This window comes from Homalodisca vitripennis, chromosome X (assembly GCF_021130785.1).
Source record: "Homalodisca vitripennis isolate AUS2020 chromosome X, UT_GWSS_2.1, whole genome shotgun sequence".
Taxonomy (NCBI): Eukaryota; Metazoa; Arthropoda; class Insecta; order Hemiptera; family Cicadellidae; genus Homalodisca; species Homalodisca vitripennis.
The window spans coordinates 92181899-92196025 of record NC_060215.1 but is presented as its reverse complement, the minus strand read 5'-3'; the positions used below and the strand labels follow the sequence as shown (position 1 = coordinate 92196025).

General features: G+C 35.0%; 1 protein-coding gene across 2 annotated transcripts in view; it reads left to right on the top strand.

Annotated features, from left to right (window-relative positions):
• Positions 1–204: 204 nt before the first annotated feature.
• LOC124369445 (tetratricopeptide repeat protein 28) overlaps positions 205–14127 on the top strand; it is a 129830-nt gene continuing 115907 nt past the window's right edge. For both annotated transcript variants that reach the window (XM_046827451.1, XM_046827450.1), the window contains exon 1: positions 205–1058. In XM_046827451.1, coding sequence (XP_046683407.1) covers positions 1035–1058 — 24 coding nt within the window. In that variant the 5' untranslated portion in view covers positions 205–1034. The remainder of the gene's footprint in view (positions 1059–14127) is intronic.

Genomic DNA, 14127 nt, shown 5'->3' with positions numbered 1-14127 from the left:
ATTGGTATAAAAACTCATAATAGCATTGCGCAAATAGCGAATTGTAAAACGCATCTGGAAAACATTGACTTGAGCTAATCCAGTAATCCTTCGAGTGTAATCGTAATCCCAGGGATCGGCGCGAGGGGAGCTAGTGTAGTGTTGTGCTCAGCGCTCAGCTGCTCGTAGTGAGGGGCGAAGATGGCTAGCCACATTCCAAGATGGCGGCCGCAGAGGAATGCGGTGTGCGGTGCGCCGTGGTCTGTGGCAGTGGGTGCTGATGCTAGCCGTGTCTTAACCCTGTGCTTGTGCTAACGTATACTCGCTCTATGTCGTCCCTATCTCGGATGGGTACCTCAGAAAGAACTTGGCGAGCGATCCTGTTCAGACATCGAATTCAGTATTTCTATCTAAGTGAGCGCGAGTGTAAGTGATTCGCCTACGACAGTCGAAATATCACTAGACAGTCAGATCTTGGTGACGTTCCAGCTCTATGCGCCTAGTGCCGCGCGCTGCATATTTTACCTGTGCGGAAATACCTTTTGCAGTCGGCTGCGAGGAAGTGGTGTCGGTGTGCCCGTGTGTGTTCGAAGGTGAATTTCAGTAACAGTTGTGAGAATCGAGCTTTTACAGAGGAATGTTGCCGTGTAAGAGCGAAAGGTGACACAGTTGCGGCCTTGTGGTTTTCTGTGAAAACTAGTTTGCTTTGCGTAAGCTCTGATTGACATTTTCGCACCATTCCAGTTTTATGTGGCAGGTTTTAGAGTTATTTTAACTTTAATAAACCAACATTTTACGGGTGTCATTGACTTCCTGTCAATGACACGAACGCCTGGTAAGACAGAAGGCCTGCTAGTTGTCGTTTCCTCGTTATTTCACTCGCTTCAGATCTGTTATTAGCTTATTGTACTGTGACGATGGTGCGCCGTCACATAAACTGTGGATAAATAATTATTTACTAACCCTACATTATTATTTACGCAGTATGAGAAGTGCCTTTTGATGTAGTGTCCTGCAGTCATGATTAAGGGATATTTGGGATTATACCTGCCAGAATGTCACAACGCGATTTATTTGAGGTAAGATGAACATATACTGTCTATTAGTATTAGCTCTAGCAGAAATGTCAATCTTGTACTTGTAGTCCGTACAACTGCATAGCATAACCTAAAAAATTGTTCCTCAGATATCAAGCAATGCATCCTACAAAAATTATCAATCATGAAAAGCAAGCACCTCAGTACATCCTTAATCAACTTTATCTTGCATTCAATAAGTATTTTAAATTCCCTGAATATCAATATGAAATGTAGATGATTTATAATATTTTCCCTATCACTGTTACAATTTGGAAACTTGTTTCTCTTATTATTGGATAAAGCTTTCATACTCTGTATTTAAGTGTGATTAATATCAAGGGTTAGGTGTATTATTATATTTCCCTCTTAATACATAACCACACCAGTTGCTTATTTCCACATAAATGAATGAATGGAGTACAATCAGTTCACATGGCACTCCTTCAAAGATAATACTTAATGACTGAGTTTTATAATATATAGAGATTAATTCTATTCAGGATCTATTTTTGGGAGGGAATCCCTCAAAATACTTCTCTATAGATGTTTTCTAATTACACTCTAAATAGTAGACTACAATTCAAAATACAAGTTAACTGGTCTCTCTTGAATCACTTTCCAGTATTTCCAAGGTTTATAGTTGTCGTCTATTGAAATATTTCACTTCTTTGCTCTACAATAAATATCCCAAATGTGGTAATGTTTAGAGTGTGCTAGGTCAATTGTTCATCCCTTACTTTTAACTAAAATAACCTCATGGCTCACTTATCACTTGCAAATTTACAATTTCACGATATTTAAATAGCTATTCCTTTTTTATTCTGACATCTTTCTTTTAATAGATTAATCTAAACAAAATCTCCATTCTGTGATAGAATAAGTTAGAAATCTAAAAAAACAAACTTTCACTAACTTTAAATTTCAAATGTACCCCCTCCTCCAGTTTTAATCACATCACATGAAAAACCACACATACAAGTATTATACTCCCTTTATGACTTGTGTAATAAGCACAACTACACTCATTTGACCCAAGGTTTGAAAATTACCATTTATACTACTACAGTGTATTCATATTATACAAAAGGTTTCATTCTATCTATAACTTTGTCTTGCTTAGCCAATATTGTTTTGGCCTTAACAAAGTTATAACAAATATAAATACAACATTGAAAATGTACCTAGCACGTAGAATAGAATTATAGAAAAATATATTCATCAATCTTCGAATATAACTACTGCCAGCAAAAGTGTAATAAATAGCCAGTAATGTGTTGTGAATATTTGCCCTAGGAGCTATAAAACGATGGGATTTCCAAAGGTAAAAAATATATAATGATCTAAAGAACTTTAAACCTAAAGTGTATATTTTGAAAAGTTTCTATTGTTTGGAGGACGATTCTATTGTTGAATGTGATGATTCATGCCACAGCAACAATTAATGTGCATGCAAGATCAAAGAAACAATAAATTGTAAGAAATATGGTAGGTTAATTAATTTTTTTCGAGTTGGTCTCCTAATTGACCATATTCATTGTTTACCTAAGTACTTAAAACTATCTGTGACGAGTTAATAAAACACCTTATTAATTCATTGGAAGTATACAAATGACAAGTCTGAATTGCAGGTAGAAATACGAGAACTATAGAAATTAATTATACGTCATTTCATTGACAATCAGTGATAATTTTAACAGAAATAAATTTGCGTAGATTCTGTGGGATTTTATTGGCAGAGGAACATCAGTTTTCTAGAAAACTTCTGTTTGATATGCAAAATGTATCTAGGTATTTCGTAATACTAGATACTTGGTTAGGAAACATAATTTTGGAAATATAAAGTTATAATGCAGTCTTAATGTAAAAAGTTGAACTATTTTATTTAATAGTTGGTATATTATTTGATTCGAGCAATTAACTAAAAATGTGTTTTCCTCACGGAATGTTTTCCAAGATGTGATTCCCATTCATTGAATGCCAAGATGAACAACTTTAGTTCTTGAAAGCATGTAAGCTAACTAATTTTAACGTTTAACGTTTAATGGAACGAAGTTAACGTTGGTTATCTCGTTATTTACCATAACCCCATTGCAATGAATATGAGGTTATAGTCTTAGCACAACAATTTGAATTGAACGTTTAAAGAAATTGGTGAGTAAACCTTTTTGATCACCCTAACATAAATTACTGGTCCAATGCCTCTCCAATATAGAAGAAGCTCATAATTATGGTTTAGCCGTCTTGGAAAAATAAGGTGTGCTGTCGCGTATATTTGGCGGAGGCGTGACGTCAGCTTACGATAGGCCGGAAGCCGATAGTCAGGTTGAATTGTAAAAGCGCTTGTGGCATTTCCCCTAGAAAGAAATCAATCGTTAGCCACACTATGCAAGAGTCGAAGTGGGTATCGAATAAGTTAATAATACCAAATTATACATTTTTCAAGAGTCTTTTGTTTTAGATTTACAGAAAAGAGCCATACTATTCATCCTTTAAGATACCGATGCCGTTTCCAATACAATATTACGCCTTGTGTTGTTGGCGAGGCTGAACTTTAACTCGTATACGTGCTTTACAGTTGGGTTATGTGCCAAGCTAAAGAATATATGAATCGATATTATTATCGTTTGGTCTTTAACCATTTTTGTAATTTTCCATATAGGCCTTCTTCGAAACTATTGGCTGACAATCTGTTTCATCCTTACCGGAAATCCCATTATCAATGTCTAGAAAAGTTAGATTTTGGACTTATACAGTGCCAATTGGTTTTCGGCTCAGTGCATAAAACTATTATATTGCGCTAACGCCGTAAGATGTAGTGAGGATGTAAATTAGAAATTTGGAGTACGGGATCGTAAATTGTCTCAAAATATTTTCAACGCATAAATCAAGTACAAAGAATCGTAATACAGAATATTACATTTTTCATTGGCTAATATGAGACCAGAATGAAGTAAGTTAGCATAAAAAACTTCATGATTGCTACTTGACCAGTTCATGTGTGAACCATCACGTCGTGGTCATGTAGTAATACATAAGAACACTATAATTTTTGGAAACGAACGAATCCACCCCCACAGTATTACTGGATCAGACAGTTGTGTTGTAAAAAATTGAATCTATAGTGTTCTCTGTTTTATTTTCGTTTGCTCCATTTAATGTGGTCAATTGCTTGTTGTTAATATTATATCGGGTTAGTTTGGGGGTCGATTGACGTATAAATTTTAGTCATAGTTTGTCGACTGAATAGTTCTATAACTTACTCAGGAAAAATATGTTTCCCTTGTTAAAAGATGTAGTAGAACTCGTCGGGTTGGGTTTAATATCATTTAGTATGAGGTACAGGCAGCTCGCCAAGCAACATTTGCAGTCTAATTTAGCAACGAATATTTTTACCTAAAAATGTTATACATGTCTAAAAATTTGGAAAGAATAACAATATTTTGTACATAACATATTACATTTGTAGTACATTACTAATATTTGATAATATTCTTGTGTATTGCATAGCGTTTGCCTTAATTTCAGGTCCAAAATGAACCTTATTTGGGGGTTTAAACTTAATTTAATGTCAGAATACATACAGTTTCGATTCATTAAACAAATATGCTGAGCACACATTCAACTATGCTACGAGTAAAATGTTCGTCCAATTTTGTATTTTTACTTTAGTAACTACACCGGAGTTACGCACTGGGGGCGAATTATTGAAGTAGGCCAAATCTTGAATTACCTTTAGAACTGTTTTAGTCTTTAAGGTAACGGGAATGTTCAAGTTTGGCGTAACAAGATATATGTCAATAACATTAATACAATATTTGAACTGTCGAATTAAAATACTTGTTTGGATAATGGAGAGTAGGTTCCAGAGCTCGTTTGGCCCCTGTCAAGAAAGCTGCCGCCAACGCCAGAATCAGACAAAAGGTTAGCCACAATTTTCAACCACGGCCTGACCAAGGTTCCCAAGGCGGCAACACTACAAAGCGACGTTGAATTTTCTCTGAGGTGTATTCAAGGCCCAATATGGTCGACCACCCCCGACCACCACGATGCGACGCCGCACCGCGTCCTTGTCGTCCGTCTACGACCTTATTGGTAGTTGCCCGCCCAAAAAGAAGCCTTGGCGGCAGTCTCTGCAACCTTTCTGATCATTTTGTCGCTTTTTTGCTCGTTTTTGCTTTGAGGTTGTTCCGAATTCTGTCTCTCTTCCCTTCACACATGCGACATCCTGCATTCACTCTATAGTTATGAATGGGCGTGCACACCCGAATTAATGGTCGGAGGGAGAGGGAGAGGAAGTGGGTTTCGAGTACTTCAACACAATCTTCAGTGATTTAGTGATCCACTGATCATTTCCAGAACTCCAGTGATCATTTCCAGAACCATGGAATCTAAATTTCACCAGATCTTATTTTGAAGAAGGCGGTTAGCAATTTGTTATATTAACATGTAATAATAATTTAAAATTACTTAAATTAAATTTAAAGAGGCTAAAAGAGAAAAGAATTGTGAAAATAGTCTTAGTCTATTTTTATCTTGTGATGAAATATTTGAAATAGGTACAAACAAAATTACCATGAAAATCTTCAGGGCCAACGAATATTCCTTGGCCACGGAATGGGGTATTGACCACGGGATGGTCATCCCATGTATGTCCTATGGATGTATGTATATCCCATGTATATCCAATAATAACATTATAATTATTAAAGAGGTGATATGGAAATATTTATATTTCTTGTCTGTACCATACATATTAGATTAGGCGAACAACTAGAGCATCAATCATGCTCGAACATACTTTAACGTGTTTGACGCATTGTGTTCAGCTAGTGGAGTGGAGCGTAAAACCACCCTTTATGATTTTATTAGTGATATGAATAAATTAATCAGATAATTTGAACAGGTTGGTGAAGAGAGAGTACAAGACCCCGAAACGTCCCTGCACCTTGCCTCCAGCACCTGCCAGGTGCCTCGTCCTTGTCAGCCTGGATATGACTCTAGTGTGACAATGACTCCCCAAACCCTGACTCGTGCCTTGCGTTGGTCCCCTCGTACACTTGTCAGGCGTGCATTGTCGGGGCACGGACCTTTCAACCCTCGTCATCTGTTGTGTTTGTGATGGAGGGGTGTGGCAATTCTGCTCCATTATATTATCCTGGCAATTTACACCATAGGCACTTTATTTTTATAAAAATTCAATAGTTATCAATGAGCAAACTCTGACAATTTAAACTTCATCACACTAATGCCAATATTATTATCTCCTTCCACACTCAACTCCTTTTGGTGATAAACAATCCTTCGCCAATTGTCACAACGATGATGACTTACAAGTGTTATACATTATTAAAAGTTAAAACATCTGTTAAATAAAAGAAGAAAAGTTCATGTCACTGACACGTATTTTAAATTAGGACTAGATAACTAGAGAAATCCCTAAACACAAAGGTTGTCTACTAAATAGAGATGCCTTAACTAAATAGTTAATGTTCTGCTACTCGTACATATTGTTCTAGCAGTTAAAAACTTTATTACATGACGTATGATTAATACTGTTAATAACAGTATTTCAAAATTGAGAAAACAAAATTCAAAGGTTTACTAAAACTCCACATACAAAAACTTTGACATAACATTAAAGTAGTGTTCTCGACAACCAGCTAAATTTAAAAAGATATACAGAGTATACAATCTTCACGATGACAGTATACAGCAAAGAAATGATTATGTAAATATTAGAAACAAAAACAAATATTACACCTTTTACGAATCATAGTAGAACAGGGAAACACTAACAGTGACACAACATACAAAAAACACACTACGCATAGGAACGATGTATCGACTAATCCAGAAAACATTGTATTAAAAATGAAATAAAATAAATAACACAAAAACAGTACTAGCAATAGGAGTAATTTGAAATATCCAGTGTCTGATCCCAATGAACATTTTATCATGTTACAAATTAACATATTTCGAATTCATTAGAATTGAATTTTAGTGCACAAGAATGCAATTGCATCCAAGAAGACTATTATGGAAGATATTATACTTTTGAAAAAGTATTATGTTTTATATTAACCTTGGTAGGACAAGCTCATTGATTCATTTAATAAAAAAAAAGAACTCGAAAAATTATCTTTTTAGGAACTTCACAATCTTATGTTTCAGACTAGGAATAAAAAGGCTGTTTATGAGAATTTTGAAACGGAACCAAGCGTTATTCTATCACCACTTTCGGAATATTATCGTTCACTACAGCTTTCTCAAATATAAGATATTTTAAATAACACAAATCACTATATTTTTCATAATTAAGGAATAGAGCTATAAAAACTATGTATGTCAACTTTCTAGATTTGGATTTAACGTATAAATGATATTGTTCAACTCTCTGAAGAAACGGACGATGTACGTGCACAATATAATCGATCTCGTCCCGGATACCTTGAGCAATGATTGATCCGCCTTCCATCTTAAATGGCATCGAGCCAAGATCTTGTACGGATGTTGATGTCTAACCACTTACAAAAAGGTTTAAATTAATATCCAAGGATCAACTATGCCTAACAATATTACGCTCGACAGAAGAGATTAAATACTCTCTTGCGTATAAATGAGACTTGAATCGTTTCGCAGAAACAATCTATAATAATAAACCACTACATCTAGCTTTCAGACTAAGATATTATAAGTGAAGTAATTGAGATGGGTGGAAAAAGCTAAAAGAGTCAGCATCTGCTCCATAATGTAAAGTAATTTCTTTTTCAACCATTTCATAAAAAGAATACACTGATCCATCTAGCATCATGTCATATGTATTGCTAACTATGTGTTCCAGTTCTTTTTAATTCTTTATTAGGGCTCAACTCGTACCTTTACAGTTACCACCAAACTTTTAACCGAACTTCAATTTTTCTTTGCATTTCAGTTTTGGATCAGTGATGCATTGTACATGCAAGTAGGTGGATGCATTGTAATTTACCCAATAGAATCGATTGCATGTAATTTTAAGTCTTACAAAACTGAGTATATACCATCAAGGGTGAGACCTTGTTTCTTATAGCATCGCATTACCTATGAGGAAATAGGACATGGTTTCCTCATCCTACAGCAAAAACCACAGACGTTCATGGAAACTGTTTATACACGAATACCACAAGGTTCAATTGTAGGGATCTTCCTTTTTCTATGTACCAAAATTATCTACCTTCAAGTATAGATGTGTATACAGTGTGGGTGAAAAGACAGTCCGTTTCTGTACTATGTCGTAAAACTGTCGGGGTCATTTCTTACTTACGTCTTAAGGGGCGGACACTGGGGGCAACTCTGCAGAAACGTGATTTTTCAAAATTATGCGTGGACTTATAGTCCTGTAATCATACAGCGTGTCTCTCAGCAGTTTACACAATTGTTTTGTAACTTACCGTTTAAACTGGAGTTTAATATATATACCAAGCAAAAACCGATTACGAAACTTTAAACTGTATGAAAAGTCCAAGAAATTAGTATCTACCCTCTGCTACTACAACTGCTTATTTTCTCTGGTTTCTGAGTATATATGGGTTGATTTAATACTTCCATCTTTACAGCGTGTTTTGGTGTGTTAGAGAGGCTCGTCTTGTTGGAGCACATTATTCACTTTTGCTCTAAATTAACTTACATATTTTTGGTAGACTTCAATAAACGGCCTTCACTCGTTATTCGGCTGTTTTTATCAAATGTGTCGATTGTTTCTTTCAAACTAATAATTCGATATCAATTTATTTAACTTAACATATGACTTCAACATATTGATAATAATTAGACAATAATAATGTCTAACGTAAAAAATAAACAGCGAGTAATATATATTTTTTGGAGATTTCGAAAATGGCTGGTTAATGGTTTTATTATATTAGTAGGAAAATTGTGTGACATAACGATTATTAGCAACCTATTCTTCTTTATATAAATTTCGGTATTTTTACTAGTTACAGGTAAACCACGCTGTGTAAACTTTAGTACACTGGGGTTAGCACTGGCAAACTCTCAAGTGTCCATCGATAGCGAGCGAGAAATATTTGGTAAATCGTTACTTCTGGTTACGCATATGAACGGGCAGTTGTAAATCGCTTATCATGGAGATTTACTTGGACAAGCAGTTGAGAGTTGTTTAGGAAAAACTACGGAAACATTTTAATGCTCTGTAGTTTTCAGTACCAGGAGCCAAAGTGAGTGTCCTCGATACGCAGTCGTTTTACGATTATGTTCAGAAAAATACTACAACTTTGGGTTACCCAAAGATATTGATCATACTGCATTCGCTTCTTTAAAAGTTCTTCAATATCCACCCTGCATTTTGTATAGCGAAGCAACGATACCAAAATTGAAGATAGCACACAGGAAAACTTAAATTGTGCTTGTGTGAAGTGTAAAATATCGCACAATAATATGTTTTGTTGACAGGATATTTTGGTTTTTAATTCTCAAATAAAAAATAATACCGTATTCAGGTTTCATCTTTATATAACTGAAGGTACCACTAGTTACAAGCTAAATAAGTCGAAACCTATATAGTCAACAATATAGTGGAAAACCTATGTTGGCCATACTACATTTATATCCAAGAATATTAAAAAATAAAATTCAATAAGGTAATGGTTTTATGTAGATTTTAAAAGGAACTATACAGAAGAACAAATTATATACAGAAGGTAACAGATCAAGAAAGTGACGATCATCTATAAAACTACTAACCATTTTCCTCACATAATAATACGACAATTGTAAAAAATTTTTGCTAATATAATGGGCTCAGTTGAGTTTTCAGTTAAAAGTTATATACGTATATGCAGAGATAGGACACCAGACAACAATTGGTCTTTATTTCTCATCTAATGAGATACTGTATCGAGATCTTTATCCCTGTTACGATCTCATTATTGTGGAGGCAAAAAGTAAAAAATATTCACTGCACAGATGATAGTGATGAGTTTTGTATTCTTAGGGTTTTCTCAAATCTTAATCTTAAGAATTTTAATTGGACTTTAATGTCGTTTTTTGCAAGTCACAGACACTAGGACTTGGTGGATAATTTTTGTATGGTAATTGAGGTATTCTTGTTTTCATCACAATTCATAATTTCAAATATAGTGAATATTTAACAGAAATTAGCATTTCTACCTATAAAAATATCTCCCGATCGAGGCTTTGAGAATTTAAGATAATAATGGCATTCTAGTTCAATATGCTATGCACTTGATCACCATTTTTTCGGATCTTGCTCTAGTGGTAATTCTTCAAGCGTGGATTCCGCGTTCCGCGGACTGGACTAATTTAGGGGAGAAAGAACTACAAAAACATTATTGTAATATCCTACGAACCAAAAATATGGCATCAGAACAACGATTAAGCCGAAGTTGCTGTGAGTTTCAAATATGTCTACATAACGTGATTACTTTGAAAGATTTACTGATTTTATAGCCTTTTGTAATCGTTGTTACATAAAACGTAAAATATTACGTCTCAATAAGTATAACGCGTGGTTTCAAAACAATAGCCTCGTTCAATTACTCAAACGTAAGAGGAGAATATTCGAGTCATTCATTGACGTATGTAGGAATTTGCTTGAGGGTCCATCACCTTGGACATACTAGATTACCGTATTCTACTCACTGGTTATAAATAAATTGATAATTCATTTAGGAACAAGTGGATCGACTAAGACATTAGACACATTTTCACGCTCTGATCGTATTTAACTTTTTGTTGGTTTTTTTTACTTTAGATTACGAAACATTACGAAATTTTATGTATTTTTTTCTTGGTATTAAGAATTAATTCCTGGTTAACATAATAAGAAAATCGGCGGTATTGGAAATAGTTTTATCACAACTGTGGAAACATAACAAGCACTAAGGGGGTCGTAGCGAGCAAGTATTTACGAGAAACCAATGTGAAGTTATATTTCTGCGATGAGTCACGAAGTATCTTGAAAATTCGCGAACCAAATACACACCATTAAAACAGACCATACACTATGTTTCGAAACACAGCCAGAGTAAGAATAGTCTAGCCACACTTTTAGCAATTACAGCTGGACGCGGTTGTCCACGATGCATTTCTTCTGTCGCCTGAAAACTGGCACCAGAACCATCGCTGGACCTCGAACCCTTTTGTTTGCACGCGCTGAGATTTCGGAGATTAAGCTCAAAATTTGCATTTATTTCAACAACTGCCTTTCTCCATTCGTGTGTATTAGAAACAGGCAGCTCTTTTTGTTTGTAGGATAAACTTGAAAAGCTGAAGTTCACTTCTAGTTCTTTCTCGTATCACCTGGTTCTCCTTTTCTTTTCGATACAATGCAAAAAATTTCCTTTGGTTTAATAGTTATTTCATGACTCTTTGCTGCGTACATAAATGGATCATATGGGGGTTTTAATCGCAACACACCCCTTGAGCGAAAATAACTCTGTTGGATGTTATTTGTGTTATACATCGCCAGAAAAGAGCAAATTCTGCTGCCGCACTTTATGAGAACGCGTTAACGTTCTACAAGAGACAGATGTGGATGCCATAACTAACATTTACGACAATGGTGTAATATTGGCGATATTGAGATAATCATAACACGAAGTTACACAACTAAAATGTAACAACATCTTGTGGAAAACTGAAATGAGAAAAACTTGACTCGCTGCATTTGATGGCAGGTAGGATCTTTTAATGAGTTTCCTTTTTTTCCGGCTATTATAATAAAACAAGTTTAAAAGGTTATAATTCAATAACAAAATAAAGGGTTTTGAAAAATTACTTGTTGCCTACGGGGTGCTCTAATCTATAGTCCATTACTGTCAAGTGTAGATCCTGACGACCCTCATAAGAGTCACTGTCACAACAATATCAAAGTTTACTGATAACTTATTGGCGTTTGCCAGGTTGGTGGAGTTTACATATCTGTCTTTCACGCTGATTCAATCCACATTTCCATGGACTCGGACTCTGAATTTTAAAACTACTCGTGAAATAGCGTGTAATAAATCTACGACATATTATATTATAAGCATTATTTGTGAACACTGAGTTTGACGACCACTAAGCATTCATTGTTCACGAAGCGACCCGTGTATCGTACACTCCACTCCTGGGAGACCGAACTGGTATCATAATAATCATATTTGCATAATTGAAGGTAGTATTATAAAAAATCAAGACGAAAACGAGTAAAAACGCAAGTGTGAGGATAATTGAAGTAGTTGTGGGACAAAAGGGGGAAGGAGTGGTAAGGTGTAATTGGTGGTATGGGAAAGAATTCAAGGCCGAGGTATCCTGTGCGGTGAGCACCGCAGCGGTCGGCAGGCGGCGATAGCTCGCCATACCGCCTGCGGTCGGAGACGACTGTGGTGGAGTAGAGGAGGCACATTTCTTCGGACTAGTATTTACATGAAATCATAGTGGTCTTATACTTAAGACGCCGGATCTCAATACAAGATGAATGATGCGAAGAATGAACGTGATATCATGCGTAGTCTTATTACGGTCTTGGGTCGACCGGTTCTAACGAAGGATATCGATAAATAACCCAATTATTAAGAAAAGTTAAATAATTACGTAAAGTTCAATTTAATATTAGAATGATTGTATAGACTGATGATAACGATGATCTTCAACTCTTAAGATTGCTGCCTTGTCATCATCCTAGAAATTGTAGTGGTGACGTATCAACCTAGAACGTTAAGAAACCCCTTATTTAACATCTTTTACCATGGTTTTTGTTAGAAGTATCCCAAGTACCTTATGTGTGAGTCAATAAATTACAATGTTACTGCACCGGATAGTCGATCTAGTCCAAACTTATCTGCAAGTAGGATGGATGGGTGAAATAGTTTACATTCTCATAGCTCTGCAGTCCAAATGGTCACCTTATTTATCAACTATGCATGCGGCTGCCTGGAGAAAATCGACGATTTAGGTAGGCAAGTATAATCTATCTTCGATTCAGTGTTATTTAAACTAGCTAGTATATCAATCATATCAACTCGTAAACACTCAAGTGGTTCCATATCGTACAGTGTTTACTCACAGTGCCTACTCTCACACTACCTGGGCTGATTAGGGTTAAGTAAGTACAGGAACTGTTTTAAACATTTCACGATATTCGATTATTGTAAAATAAATTTGTATTAAACACATTTAATAAGTTATAATGATCATTCAACGAATTCGGGTTATAGTTTTCAAAACATTCTTGATTTGTACACATCTATTTTCATTTATTTTCATTTCATTCATTTATTTTTCCGTATGGTATCAATAAACAACTCTCCCACCAGTACAGACTAGCCCACTCTACGAACTTTAGCTGTTTAGGGCGAACTTATCAGTTTGATTCGCTAGGAATAGGTATATATTAGCATGTATTATCTGCTGTATCTACACCAAGGTCTCAAGGATATTACAAGTAAATTAACTAAATAATGTATTTTTATATTTATTGGAATATGATTTAACTACAGAATATACACTTTTGGCGTTCGTTGTTGTATACTCACCAGAGATATTTTTATTTCTTAAATTCATTCCGCCATTCTAGTTAAGTTTAGAAATAGAATGACATGTTTTTTTCACTAATACATGTTTTTATATCATACAAGAATTGCAAAGAAACTATTCAATTAATATACATAAAATAAATACTATTTTGTATCAATTACTATACAACATAGAGAAGAAACTAGTTTTTAAGAAGAAATTTCACGTTATAATAACTCAATTTTGATATGTATCTGTGTTTTTTACTACTGCCAATTGTGTTATTGCAGATTTTATACCAACAAAGAATCTTCGAATATCCGATAATACTGTCATTGTTATTGCTTTGACCGCAGTAGTTTGTCAAGTTTATTACTATTTAAAACAAACAATTAATGTGACTTGAATAATAACTTGTGTTTTAAGTTTTTAAGATAATATAGAATGTGCAGAAAAGTAACCGGCCTTGGAGCAAATAATCAATGCTCAAACATTTCTAATCAAACAATAAATAACAGTGGCTATGCACTATAATACAAAGTGTATCTGTATA